The 15,635-nt window shown below is 32.9% G+C and overlaps 2 protein-coding genes across 2 annotated transcripts; one reads left to right on the forward strand and one right to left on the reverse strand.

Moving 5' to 3' along the window:
• The first annotated feature begins 1,087 nt into the window (after positions 1-1,087).
• LOC146943040 (phospholipase D delta-like) lies at positions 1,088-9,798 on the forward strand. The gene is made up of 10 exons (XM_085757128.1): positions 1,088-2,426; positions 3,570-3,686; positions 4,459-4,656; positions 5,629-5,910; positions 6,009-6,077; positions 6,189-6,336; positions 6,801-6,949; positions 7,073-7,243; positions 7,812-8,012; positions 8,349-9,798. Exons 1-10 carry the CDS (start codon positions 1,500-1,502, stop codon positions 8,646-8,648), a joined length of 2,562 nt encoding a protein of 853 aa, XP_085613254.1. The 5' UTR covers positions 1,088-1,499; the 3' UTR covers positions 8,649-9,798.
• Positions 9,136-9,791, reverse strand: DRT112 (Cupredoxin superfamily protein). The gene has a single exon (XM_085757131.1). It carries the CDS (start codon positions 9,789-9,791, stop codon positions 9,288-9,290), a length of 504 nt encoding a protein of 167 aa, XP_085613257.1. The 3' UTR covers positions 9,136-9,287.
• Positions 9,799-15,635: the final 5,837 nt, after the last annotated feature.

The following is a 15,635-nucleotide window of genomic DNA, read 5'->3' on the forward strand; positions in this document are numbered from 1 at the left end:
GTAAATGTTAAAAATTTCATGCCAAATTTTTTCAATCACAAATATATAGATAGTGACTTTTTTGTTTGAAATAAAATATATTAATATCCCCGTAGACTTAAATAAATTGATGGAGACGTTGTATAAGTAGATACGGTGACTTTTTTCCAGCAATATAGACAAGTGACATTTTTTTTTAAGCAAAATAAAAAGGAAAGGAAGTACAAGATGGGGGGCATGAACCTGACCCAAAAAACCACAACCTCAAACCCTAACGGGTGATACAACAAATCAGTACAAGAGATAAAGAAAACAACACTAAACAACACTTCTATTAAGAATAAATTCAATTGACATTTTTTTAGCAATATAGATAAGTCTCTTAGCATTAAATAAATTCAACACTTCTATTAAGAATGAGAGAAACCTTTAACTCCTTTTTAATAAAAGGAAGACCATAACTTATTAACAAAATTCAATCACTTAGAAAGGAGTCTACGTTGTAATTGTGTTTGTGTCACAAAAATTACAATTATCAGTCTAAACAATCTCTAAATCAATGACAAAGAAGGTTTAAATTTAATTTTCTAAATATGCAATTGAACTATTCAATCTCTGACCAAATTTCTCTTTTTATTTTAGTAAAAAATTAATGACCAAAATTATTTACGTCCTACCTTTGTTGTAGCGAGGAGATCCAAAATCTTGACCAAATTAAGAGAGACTCAAGTCCCCTACAACAGTTGCATTGTTTCTCCTGTAAATCTACCCGTCCTTAGAGCTGCTGCGTTATGGTACTATTGCTGTAGGGGATCAACACCCGGTCAAGTGATGATTCATTGGATTTGGATGGATGTTCATTGAATGACCATGTTGCGTATATATAGAATATGAACATGTGATTGATGGAGGCTCTTCATTAGTAGGGTAGCACAATTAATCGTCTACCACTTTTGAACTCCTAAGCCAAAAATAGTCAAAGAACCAAAGCCACATGATAGAGAAACCCATTATTTATTAATTAATTACCAAGTAAAACACAAGTAGTTGAAATACTTTAAAAACTCAAAAGAATTATATAAATCATTTCACATTTAAAATGCAGTTCAATACATTTTAACAGTGAGATTATTCTTTAAGTTTTGTTTCTAATTGAGAGGATCCAAGTCTACCGGCGATCCCATTTCCCGCTACCTACACGTGTTTATAATTAATGAAGTTCAAATCTAGACGCTAATCTTGCAACTTTCTCTCCCGCTACACCAAATTCATTTCCCAATCCATTCAACATAACATTATTATTTCTATATTTATCATTTCATTTCATTTCTCTCCTGCACAAACGGAATTCCTTTTCTCCGCCGGAGTATTCATTTCAACAACAATGCTGTAATCGTCGCCGTCCGTAACGGCGATCCGTGATAGCGAGCGTTTCATCTTTCTCATTCAACAACGCTCCCTATCACATTTCTTCTCTAAATCTCGTTAACCATTTCCGTCACCGGCAACAATACAATACAATGGCTCCTAGTCCGAAATCTGACGCCGTCGTTTATCTTCACGGTAACCTCGATTTGAAAATCGTTGAAGCTCGTTATCTTCCAAACATGGATATGCTTTCAGAGCGTTTTAGAAGATTCTTCTCCGCTTTCAACACATGCAGCGCTAACATCACCGCTAAAGGAAAAAACCATCTTACACGCCATCGTCACCATAAAATCATCACCAGTGATCCTTACGTTACCGTTTGTCTCGCCGGTGCTACGGTGGCGCGTACGCGCGTTATCTCAAACTCACAATCACCAAAATGGGAAGAGCATTTCAAAATTCCATTGGCTCATCCTGTTTCTCAAGTTGAATTCTATGTCAAAGATAACGACATGTTCGGTGCTGATTTGATCGGAATTGCAACCGTTTCTGTGAAGAGGATCTTATCAGGTGAAGATATAAGCGACTGGTTTCCTATTATAGGTTCATTCGGTAAACCTCCAAAACCTGATTGCGCTGTTTTTCTCGAAATGAAATTCACGAGGTGCGATGAAAATCCTCTGTATCGTTCCGGTGTTGTTCCTGGTCCTGATAGGTTTGCAGTTCGGGATTCGTATTTTCCGGTTCGGCGAGGAGGATCCGTAACTCTGTATCAAGATGCACACGTTCCAGATTCAATGTTACCGAAGATTGAATTGGATGATGGTGTTGAGTTTCAGCAGGGGAAGTGTTGGGAAGATATTTGTCACGCAATATTGGAAGCGCATCATTTGGTGTATATTGTTGGTTGGTCGATTTTCCATAAGGTGAAGCTTGTTAGAGAACCAACAAAGCCTTTACCTAATGGCGGGAATTTGAATTTGGGGGAATTACTCAAGTATAAGTCACAAGAAGGTTTAAGAGTTTTACTCTTGGTTTGGGATGATAAAACTTCACACAACAAATTTTTCATTAAGACGGTAAGATAGTATTGATTAATGCGATCATTGATGTTGTGCAGTAGAAATGTTTAGTAATAGTTTGTAAGACAGGTCAACTCACAATGCCAATATTGTTGGACCAAAGGTTACCTTGGTTTGAATGTGGGATCTCTGCTTCGTGAGTATATTTATGAGTTTTCATGCAATGTTGTTTGCCACATAGTCTATGGAATAGTTTGATAATTAAGCAAATTAAAAGTAGTTGTCCCACTTTTTTCTTTTTTCCAAAAAAGGAAAATAGACTTTTATAGGAACAGTTTGATGATTTTCCCTACTTTAAAATTGAATTTAAGTATTCAATTTGGATTATAGTCCATTGCACATCTTCAATAGAGATCTAAATACCTGATGATAGTTTCTAATTTTTCTAGCATTGATGTTTAAGTGACATGTACCTAATAGAAACATGTTGATTTCTTATATGAGCTAGTATCTAGATTGCAATGTTCTAAAATTAAGAGCAACTAAAAACAGTTTCTGATTTTTTTTCTAGCATTAATGCTGAGTGTCATGTCAATAATATGTAAGTGGAGTTTCTATACTAGGACATGTTCTTAAGACAAATAGTGGTAAACTGTGGGACCCTTTAAGGTAAATTATAACGCAACTATTATTATTTGGAAAATGTTAACCGGTGCCCCCGGGGCACTGGTTAAGGAAGCAAATGTAGAAACTTTTGCATTGAAAATTGTGTAATCAAGGCTTCAAAAGTCAAAAAAGTGTCTTTTTTTATTTAATATTTCCTTTTTTAGATACCTTAACCAGTGCCCCGGGGGCACCGGTTAACACAACCCTTATTATTTTTGTATTGGAGTAAATATAGGTGAATGTTCTTAAATCACATGTGAAAACTTGGGGCCCAGTAAAAGTAACTTAATAATATCAAACATTTTTCTCTAATCTCCTTGCTCCGGAGATGCTCTAATGAGTCCACACTCAGCTATTGTCACCTTCATTTTACATTAACTTTTACTGTTAATGGATTTTATACATACAAGTTACTTGAACAGAGTTACTGGTTTGGCCGTTTGGGCATATTTACTTTGTTTGGCATGCTGCCAAGTTTCATTTGGTGTTTGTTGAGCTTTTTCCGAACCTTATTAGTTAATAATTTTATTGCAGAATGGAATAATGCAAACTCACGATGAAGAAACTCGAAAGTTTTTCAAGCATTCTTCAGTTTCATGTGTGTTGTCACCTCGATATGCCAGCAGTAAGCTTAGCATTTTCAAGCAGCAGGCATGCTTTATGCTATGGTTTAGTAGCTTTCCTAGACTTTTTTTATGTTTCTCGTAAGAAGTTCCATTCTTTCATTACATCACTCTAGTTTTAATATATTACTGGTGATACAGGATGAATTTGATACTCTAATCTGAGATGCTCACATGCATAACAAGTTTTTCATGTGAAAATCTAACATGTTTCCCATGTACAGGATAAATTTTTTGAATCTTTGCATTAATATTATTAAAATATATGAAAGAAAACTCATGTTATATGGATTGTATCTTAGAATAATTTAGAATTTCATAATTTATTTTCCTACTTTCTGTCAAAAAAAAATCCGTTTTTAAATTAGAATACGGCAAACCAATATGGTGTGGCACGAGTGAGACATACTCTAGTTTACAAAAAAGAAAACAACATCGTCTATTTATTTGTTTTGAGAAACGCCATCATCTATTGATATCAGTAGAGTTTTATGCTTATTTTTTTCCTTATCACAGCATATCACATCAAATTACATGAGAATATTACATTTCTTTTATCCCTCCAATCCTCTTTCCTTGCCTCAATTCTTATAATGTCAAGAGATGTAATACTGGATTGGTGGCCATCCTTTCCTTTGTATGGCCTAATAGTTGAAAGCAAAAAAAGAACTGTTTTCTTTCATAATCACTAACTGACTTTTTATCAATCCCAACATGAACTTTTGAAAGAAAAAGTGTTGTTTTGTTTTTAAAAAAAATTGGAAGACATGTTGACTATATTACATTGCACCAAACTTCAGGTTGTTGGAACGCTTTTTACGCACCACCAAAAATGTGTGATCGTTGATAGCCAAGCAAATGGAAATAATCGGAAGATAACTGCATTTATAGGTGGTCTAGATCTTTGTGATGGCCGTTATGATACACCTGAGCATAGACTTTTCCGTGATCTTGACACTCATGTGTATAAGGATGATTATCATAATCCCACATTTTCCGTAAGTTAATAATCTCTGACAATTCTTCATATTAACATTCCAAATGACATCATTATGGCCTTTTCTTTTTAACATGACATGTGCAGTTTCTGCTTCCTTCCCTAACAAGCAGGAAAAATAATCCTCTTCGATTAAAATCTAGTAGTATTTTTTTTGTTCTGAGGACTTAATATTCATATGTGGCATACTGGCATTGGTTTAGCATGTAATGGTTAACATGTTAAAGTAAAGACCAAAACTTTCATGATACTACCCTTCCAATCAATCAGCTTTCAGCAAGTTTGACACATTAGAATTCTAGCAGTGTTATTGGTACTCTGAATCTAGTAATAAATGAAAGAACTCAAGAAACAGAGTTTCAGAGAGAATGAATATGACTGCATAATACATTCACTTAATCTTTAGGCTCTATTTGCGAGTTTGGAGGGGAAGGGAGGTGAGAGCTTTGGAAAAAAGGAAGGAGCAAGTGGGAGAAATAGAGGACATTGAGAGGGGAGGGCTTTGGGGGGTTCATAATACAAAATCTTTCAAAAATTATATTGGATGATGATTTTAGAGGGTTTATATGAATTCTTAAACTTAAAAACATACAAATTGTAAGCATTAATTTATCATTCTCTACAAAAATACTCTTTAAAAAAATGTGTAAGATTTCTCAATTTTTTCCTATATTACCCCTCCCTCCAAACAAAGCCTTGGGAAATTATTACAAGACAAAACTGATCAAAACATGAGTTAGATATTTATACACAGGATAAGGGGTTAGTGAGTGTCTAACTAACTCTACTAATCCCAAACTAACTTAACAGTCGGTAACTACAACAGTCAACAGCTTAAGTGAAGCTTTCTATGTAATTGATACATATTTCATAAACATAAATTGTTTTAAGATTTTTTAAATATTGAGATTGAGATCACCAGTGTACTCTCTTACCAAGTGAAATTTCTTTTTATCTTTCATTTTAATAATAGGCAGGAACCAAGGGTCCAAGGCAACCATGGCATGATCTACATTGCAAAATTGAAGGGCCTGCTGCATATGATATACTCACTAATTTTGAGCAGCGCTGGAAGAAAGCCACCAAATGGTCTGAGTTGGGTCAAAAATTGAAAAGAGTATCTCGTTGGCATGATGATTCTTTGATCAAGTTAGAACGCATCTCTTGGATTCTTAGTCCTTCTGAATCAATGTCAAATGATGATCCTGAGTTATGGGTTTCAAAGGAAGATGATCCTCAAAATTGGCATATTCAGGTTACTAGTTCGCTATCTTTAAAGTATAGTTTCTATAATCAATTTTTTTCTTTTTGTTCTTTACAGATAATTTGATTATTTTATTTTTGTTTTCACAGGTTTTTCGATCCATAGATTCAGGCTCTTTGAAAGGATTTCCTAAGAATACATATGAAGCCGGGGCTCAGGTAACTTACCTTTTAAAAGATGAACATAAAGCTGATCTATGACTATAGGTTACAGAGCCCTGTGTTTTCCCTTTTTCACTAATTAAAAATTTTGTCAACCACTCATTGCAGAATCTTGTTTGTGCTAAAAATTTGGTCATAGACAAGAGTATTCAAACAGCTTACATACATGCCATCAGATCTGCTCAACATTTTATTTATATCGAGAATCAATACTTCATTGGATCATCCTTTGCTTGGCCATCTTACAAAGAAGCAGGTTTTGGCAGAATATTGATATTTACTCATGTAACTTGTTGCATCTGCTTACAGTTTAGACTGCTCATACTTTAGCGTTTGCTAAACCCATGCTCGCACTCTTCTGCTTAAATATAGTGTCATCATGCAACTCCATAATACCACGGGGAATTATAAGCTATTTTTTGTTATTGTGTGGCTAAACGAACTATATCACTTGAAAATTAACATGTCCATAATACCACGGGGACCTATAAGTTATTTAGTGTTTGCCCACAATGTATTTTGAGCAACTGCCTAACAGGCGAATAATGAGATGAATGACAAACTGACTCAAAATAATTATAAGCTATATACCGTGATTGTATATCCAAAATATTTTTATGACTTGAAATATCCATTTTTATGTCTTTTAATGTTGATACTTTTTATTAGTATTTTATTATAATATTTTTTACTAATTCTAATAATTAATTCTGTGATCAGGTGCTGATAACTTGATTCCTATGGAGTTGGCGCTGAAGATTGTCAGTAAGATCAGATCTCAGGAGAGATTTACGGTTTATATTGTCATTCCAATGTGGCCTGAAGGTGTCCCTTCTTCAGGCACCGTGCAAGAGATTCTCTATTTTCAGGTAATATAGTGTGAAAAAATATGGCAAGCGTAGTACATGAAATTTTAAATTGGTACGCCAGTCAATTGTTTCTTATAAACCTATGCAAAAAGTATCAACATAGCTCGGTTTTCACATTTCCAGGGACAAACTATGCAAATGATGTATGAAATCATAGCTCGGGAATTAAAATTTATGAAACTTTACGATAGCCATCCACAAGACTACCTCAATTTTTACTGTCTTGGTAACCGAGAGAAGTTTGCAACTGAAGTTTCAAGTCCAAATAGTTCACCTTCAGGCAATGGCGACACGGTAATTGTTTTATGTTGACTTATGCATTAATAGTAAAAATTAATCATCTTACAGTTGAATATGTGTTAGGCCTTATATTCATATATTATGGTGCATTAAAAAAATAATTAAATAATACTATTTAAAAACAATTGTGTGACGAACCGGTTAAACAGTATGTAAAGCACAGCAACTAAGTATTCTCCTAAAAAATTTATTTGTTTTTGCCCCTACCGCTCTTGTGCTCGTAGAGCATGCCATTAGTAGTTGACCCTTTTTACCCTTTTATTTTATTTAAAAGGAGAAAGGAATTGGAACTTATATTTAAAAAAGCGAGGGTTCTCAAAAAAAGCGGATGGAAAAATACTAATTTTAGGCCGTAATTAAATACTCAAGGTCATAAGTTTTATGGAGTTCAAACTTCAAATAGTTTGTCCATTATTTATTATAGTTCTTGCTGGCTACATTTCTCTAAGGAATTGTGATTGTGAGGCAAATGACCAATCTGCTTGCTGGTAGATATGTAGTTCAGTGTTGGTATTTTTATTTTGATAGTATTAGGCTGATATTTTCTTGCAAATATCATCAGGTTTCAGCTTCACAAAAGTTCCAACGGTTTATGATTTATGTACATGCCAAGGGAATGGTTGTGGACGATGAATATGCGATGGTTGGGTCTGCCAATATCAACCAACGGTCTTTGGCTGGATCAAGAGATACTGAGATAGCAATGGGTGCATACCAACCCCATCATACATGGAGTAGGAAAAATGGACATCCTCGCGGTCAGGTTTGGAAAATAAAACTCACTAAATATAGTACTACAAATATATCTCCATAGAGTTATGATTCCCTCATGAGTCATGAGAGCTTCTTTCCGCCCAGTGTGTCCAGAAGTATTCATTTAGATGAAACAAAAAAACTATGATTTTGTCTGGAAGATGAAAGTATACTTCCAAGGCGGCATAAAAATGACATTTTCTTTGAATGTATACTTCCGAACATCCGAGGTGACTTTCAAGCGGGAAAAAAACTCCGCCCTCCATCTCTCTAGGCCTTTTAGTGGCTGGAGGAAATTTTCCATTTATCACTTTCACAAAGACTTGTTTAATTGAGATATTTGCAGGTATATGGGTATAGAATGTCCTTGTGGGCAGAGCACTTAGGGACCATACATGATTGCTTCAAGGAGCCCGAAAGTTTGGAATGTGTGGAGAGTGTGAACAAGATTGCTGAAGACAACTGGAAGAAGTTTACAGATGATGATTTTAAACCATTGCAAGGGCACATTATGAAGTACCCCATCAAAGTGAATGCAAATGGGAAAGTAAGTTCTATACCTGGATTTGAGTCTTTCCCAGACGTTGGCGGCAAAGTGCTTGGTTCCCGTTCTACCCTTCCAAATGCTCTAACCACGTGGACATAACCTCATAAATTCTTATTAAATTGATCTCTAGTGAGCATCTGAAACCCTACTCGCCTATACTATTTTTTATCAACAAAAAAAATCTACCTAAGATAAGTACCCGTTCTCAAATAACGGAGAGAATTGGATCGCATGACGTGCTGGGCAAAAATTTAACAACTCCTTGTCCCTGGATTTTTCTTTTCCATCTACATGCAATAGGCTGCATATACCACAGCCACACTGTATATTTGTTTGTATTGATTGTTTGTTACATAAAGTTTGGGGGCTTCAGGTGCTTAATAACAAACCATCATTTCCTAGCTCCACACCAATTCCGACGGCCAATGTTTTCAAGGATGTTAATGTTATTATAATTGTTCCAATGAGAACTTCACTTTCGAGGTAATATATTGTTTGAAATTTAATTTATACATTGGTGTTTTAATTTTATATTTAAAAGTCGTGTTAAGATCAATATGAAATAGATGTTCAACCATACCAGCTCCTGACTCCACTTATGTAAATGAATTACATTACACCAGTTCATCTCATACAAATAGTATTTCATAACAACAACGATTAATTAAGCTCTTCTACAAGAACAAAATTAACAATAACAAACCATATTATAAATAGGAGACGAAGAAGCATTTTAACTTAATTAACAGTGACTTGTCCAACCATACCAGCTCCTGCGTGAGGTGAACAGTAGAATTTGTAGGTTCCCTTAGCATCCAAAGTAACGCTGTAAGTCTCCCCAGGAGCATTGAGAAGATCTTCTTCAGGCATGGAAATTTTGGCTGCATCAACCCCGCTTGGAATCTCGTCTTCATCGAAGATAACGTTGTGAGGAAAACCAGCATTGTTCTTGAATGTAATGGTGTCTCCAGCGTTCACTGTGAAATTGTTTGGAACAAAAGCCAAACCCCCATCACTAGCACCAAGCAACACTTCAACTGCAAGGGCATTGCTAGCTAACAATGCACTTGCAGCAGTGGCAACAACAGCAACTCCAAAGTCTTTGAGGGAAGCTCTGACACAAAGCCTTGGCAATTGAGAAGTTGAAGTTGGAACCTTAGCTATGGCATTAACTTTGCTTGCGTTTGCCTTAAGGCCTGTGAATGATGGAATAGCAACGGTGGTGGAAGTAACGGTGGCCATTTTCTCTCAAGATGATTAATTAATTAATTAATTAGTCTCTTCTCTTTGTATGTGTTTGAAGGGAATCAAAGTGTAGACTCACAAAGTGTGATTTTTTATAGAATGGATGATAAAGATGTGGATTGGTTTTTGTGTGGCTCAGATGTGTGGAAGAATGTGTGATTTAGATAATGTAGATGTGCCACAGAGTGCGTGGGCTTAAAGTGGGTTATCTCATCAGGATTGTTGTGATTGGTTGGATTGGATGTTATCCTCCTACGTGGCTTAGATTTTTTAGTAAATATACCGTTTTTTTTTTTTTTTTGTTGGAGGGATTAATATACCGTTATTTCTCTTATTTGATCTATGAAATATAAAAATGAGTTAACTGACTCTATGGGGCAATATATAGGAAAAGATCAAATGTCAAATTAAATTTGACACCAAATTCTAATTATTAATACAACTTTAATCCAACTCTCTCATCAATTCATTAAATAATCACATGTTTAATCAAATGACTCAACTTTTAATTTTAAAAATAATTTATTCTTTCTTTTTAATGACTTGCCAAAAATTCTCTAATGGTACATCTCTCTAATGCGTCATCCTTATTTATTTACAGCAATTAACCCTTATTTGTGTAGCTTTTGTCAAATTCCTCAATGATATTTGTACAACCATTTTGGTACAACTTTTGTACAACTTTCTCTCTCATACTCACATTATGTTTTTATTCTCCCTCTTCCTTTTTCTCTCTCTCTCTATTGTTTTTGACCAATGAAAAGAGAGAACAACAAAATTTTCTCAAATGTTGTAACAAAATTGTTGTCAAAATATCACTACTCTTATTCTTATCATCCATATTTCTTTACTCTAATGTTTAATAATGATTTATAACAGTAGTAGGTGAATACTTTTGTCCAAATAAAAATGTGCACACTTGCTAACTTAAACTTTTATGATTTTTGAGTTATTTGACAACATATAAATATATTTTTTTAATAATTTCTTTCTCCACCTACCTAACTGGTCCACTATTTTTTGTATAGGAAAAAAAAAAAAAAAAAAAGGCAAAATGAAACGATGGAAGAAAGACAACCTAAACGTACGCATTTTCAGAGAAGCAACTAGGAGAAGAAGGGACAAGCCCATTGAAAGAAATATGGTAAGACCAGAAAATGAGCTTATAGCTCATACTCCATCCGTCCCAGAATATCTGACCCATTTTCTAAAAAAAAGTGTCCCAAAATAACTGAGTCATTTCAATTTTCAATACGACTTTCATCATTTCCAATACAATATAACACTAAATAATACTACTACTTTTATCATTTCCAATACAATATATTCAACTTTCCCCTTTATTTATACATTTTTCTTAATCTGTGTGAAATGAGCCAAGGGCTCAGATAAATTGGGACGGAGGGAGTAGCTTATAGCTTATAAGCTAATAGGACCAAAGCCCTGTTTGGTAACTGTTTTTCATCAAGAGCTTATAGCTTTTTTACTAGCTTATAAGCTTATTTTTCAGAAGCTATTTCAAGTAGCGTTTGAACTTATAGTTTATAGCTTTTTGTTTTTTCTTCCAATTTTACCCTCATTATTTTATTTGAAATCCATATTTACCCTTTGTACTCTATTGTAATTTAAAATAAACTGTGTATGTTATAAATGCAGTCATTTACTTTTTTGACATTTTGAATGCACTTATAATGATTCAAAATAAATATAATAATTCAATAATTATCCCTTTTTTTTCCGATAAACATGCATTATAAAAAAAAAATGGACTCCATCGTTTTTTATATGTATAATCGTCCACCTCTAAGAAAATAATGTACAATCCTTTAAAAAAGTGTATAGTCGTAGAAAGTTTTTATTATTCAAGGACATTTTCTTTTTCTCTCAAAAAAAAAGGACATCTTCTTTAAAGAAGTATAGATAGTACATATGTAGTTTTTTTTCCGAAACAAATACATATATAATTTTGGTATATAATAAAACATATAGATTGTTAATCTTTAAAAAAAAAAAAACATACAGATCGTTAAAAAAATACATATAGATGATAATACATTTCATTTTTTTTAAAATTAAATAATACATTCCATTATTATGTTTAGTTTTTGTAAGGATAAACACTTAAATAAAATAAAAAATAGAGCATAAAATTTTTGCAAATAAAAATTAATTTCATTATATATAAAAAATATATTAAATTAATAATTTTTTTGAGAGGATATTAAATTAATAAATTTAAATTACTAAATTATTAATACTTATTATGAATTAAAAATGTCCTTTTGTGTCATTTTACATTTACAAGCTAGTTGAACCGCTAATTTTACCAAACACTTCAATTAGCTTATCAGCTACTAGTCATCAGTCATCAGCTATAAGTCATCAGCTATCAGCTATAAGCTATCAGCTATAAGCTATAAGCTATCAGCTAGCTTATAAGCTATCCGCTATTTTTACCAAACAGAGCCAGCATATTTTTCTTATATATAACAAATATGAATATATATATATATATATATATATATATATATATATTAAAAAAAGTAAGAATATAAATAAAACAAATCCTTTTTTTATAAGAAACAAATATGAATATATATATATATATATATATATATATATATATATATTAAAAAAGTAAGAATATAAATAAAACAAATCCTTTTTTTTTATAAGAAATGTGATTTTCAGTATAGGAATAAACAAAACCATGAATAAATTTAAGCGACTCTCGCTACCAAAAAATAATTAAATGACTCTTTCTTAAATCTGAGCAATCTTTTCATAGGAGTTTGTCCCCAATCCAATTGGGGGATCGAAATGATTATAAAAGTATGAGTTTATTTTGTCGATTTATTAGTCAACAAGGAAAAATATTATCAAGACGCGTGAATAGAAAAATATTATCAAGACGCGTGAATAGATTCTATAAAGGTTAGCTGAGAAAACCTTTTTTTTAATAGAGAGAACTTGGTAGAAAAACTAAATTCTAAAGGCAAGACCATTCCATTGTTGATTTGAAGATGAAGCAGGACAGATATAGATCCTCGGCAGTATTACACTATGACATGATTTTTAGCGGCTAATGGTTTACTTTCTTTGATGTGTGGGATTGTTTAAATCATATGGTTTAGCGAAATAATTAGATCTGATGTGCGGGATTGTTTACATCGCATGGTTTAGCGAAATAATTAGAATACGTTCAATCATGATATCTCTAGTTTCAAATAAGTAAAAACTGGGTCGATCCTAGCATTGTACGGACTTAGATATTAGTCATTTTCTTCTTAATTCTAATAAAGAAAGATGAGTAGTTAAGTACTAGAAGTATGTAATTTGTAAATAGTTGTACATAAATAATAGATGCTCTCTTAATTTTGAGGGTCATTTCAATCCCTAAAAAACAATGACTTTTTGTAGCCTGGAATATAACATTATGTAACGACCTTAATGATTCATGACTGCATGCGTATTTAATTATTGTGCTTAAGATGTATTGCAAAACTTGATTGTTGTATATGCATGAGGGAAACACAAACCAATGGGTGTATATAGTTGTGAGGATAATAATGCTTAATTGATTGATTGTGGATTTAAACATGCATGTCCGTGATTTGATTTGAGGTTATTAATGATATTTGATTTTTATCTTGCATTTTTCATGAATCATGCAACCCTTTAAAAAGTTGATTTAAAATGTTTTGATTCATCATAAACCTAATGATACACGATGCACCGTAGAATTTATTAGGTTTATGACTTGGACTTAATTTTTGTAGGACAAACAAAGTTTTAGGTTAGGAAGAGTTTATAAGTGTCAAATTGACGTTGGTTTACTTATGTATTTCAAGTGACTATTAACTTACTTTGCAAGAAACCCTGTAAAAAAAACTAATTATTGTAAATATTACTCCCTCCGTCCCAATTTATCTGACCCAATTTAGTTTTTCACACAGATTAAGAAAAATGTATAAATAAAGGGGAAAGTGGAATATATTGTATTGGGAATGATGAAAGTAGTATTAATTAGAGTTATATTGTATTGGGAATGATGAAAGTTGTATTGAAAATTGAAATGGGTCAGTTATTTTGGGACACTTTTTTTTAGGAAATGGGTCAGATATTCTGGGACGGAGGGAGTATAAATCTAAGTCCATATTGAATTCCTTGTACTTTTACTTTGTTTCCAACACATTATGCAGTGAATTAGAGTTATGGATTGAACGTCCTAGGCAAAGAGCTAGAGAGAAGCAAATCAAGCAAATCACCTTAATTCCGAGCAGAGCAGTGGCCTGGCGATTCAAGTCAGAGACTCGTGTTATGAAACAGGGCAAACAAGTGATGGAGGTTTAAAACCCGCTTGGTTGAAAACCAGCTTTTTGGGAAGGAAGTGAGGAAGAGATAGATAGATAGATAGATAGATAGATAGATAGATAGATAGATAGATGGAGAGAGAGAGAGAGAGAGAGAGAGAGAGAGAGAGAGAGGTGGAAACATTATAGACTTGTAAATCAAGTCATTTAACGCAACATTTTGTGTAACTAATCTCTCATTGTGTTGATATTATATGTAATTGGTTAAGAATCTAATGTAAATACTAGATATGGCTAGTTATATCTAATTCATATTTCGTTTTATCGATGTCATAATTCTACAACAACAACAACAACAATCAAGCCTTATCCCACTAAGTGGGGTCGGCTACATGGATCAAATGACGCCATAGTGTTATATCAAAAACCATATTTGGATCCAACTCATTGACCTCTAAATCTTTTCTAATGGTTTCTCTAATGGTTTTCTTAGGTCTTCCTGTACCTCTTTTAACCTGACTCTCCTCCATTTGATCTACCCTTCTTACAACGACATCTACGGGTCTTCTCTCTACATGTCCAAACCATCTAAGCCTATTTTCTATCAACTTTTCTACTATAGGTGCTACCCCCACTCTCTCTCTCTCTCTCTCTCTCTCTCTCTCTCTCTCTCTCTCTCTCTCTCTCTAATGGTGTCATTCCTAATCCTATCCTGTCTAGTCTTACCACTCATCCAACGTAACATCCTCATCTCCGCTACGCTTATTTTACTCTCGTGTTGGCTCTTGACTGCTGTCCGATATAACTTTCCTTTCAGCTTAAATGGTCTTTCTTATCGCACAAAACACCTGTGGCTATTCTCCATTTCAACCACCCAACTTAAATACGATGTCATATTTCTACATTTAATCTTTTTTCGATGTGTAATCTAAAATTGACCTTTTGATGCAGGGAGTGGTAGACATAAACTTTCTTTGTAAGTGACATCAAGATGTATGAAAGATGATAGGTGAATGTATAAATAAATTTGGAAAATTATATAATCGATCAAGAAAATACATTAGAGGACTAACCAATGAAGTTTAATTTGCACATAACTTGTTAATTGATAATTTAACACCATTTAAAATTTGTCACTCAATCAAACAACTATCTATTTATATAGCCATAATTTTAAACAATCAAAATAGTTGAAAGGTTAAATTAGCAAGTCTCCATGGATCTTCCTTAAAAAAAAAAAAAAAATCTACGTAGAGCTATAATTATAAATCTTTGATATTGAACTTTTGTTTAAAAAAATCGTTATAACAAAAATATGAAATACTATAAAAATTATGGTGAAAAAAAACTATAACAATCGATGCAAAATTGATTCTAGAAATATTGAATTGATTTTGATTTGTTTGAATGTTCTAAAATGAAATTGAGTTTATAATTTGTAGCTTTTAATTATAAACGTAATTTTCACATTAAAAATTACTTTTCAAATTTATTTTTACGTAAATATATTCAAGCATAAATCACTTTA

Source organism: Medicago sativa, chromosome 3 (assembly GCF_051527215.1).
Source record: "Medicago sativa cultivar Bolivia chromosome 3, Bolivia_mono, whole genome shotgun sequence".
In the NCBI taxonomy this organism is placed as follows: Eukaryota; Viridiplantae; Streptophyta; class Magnoliopsida; order Fabales; family Fabaceae; genus Medicago; species Medicago sativa.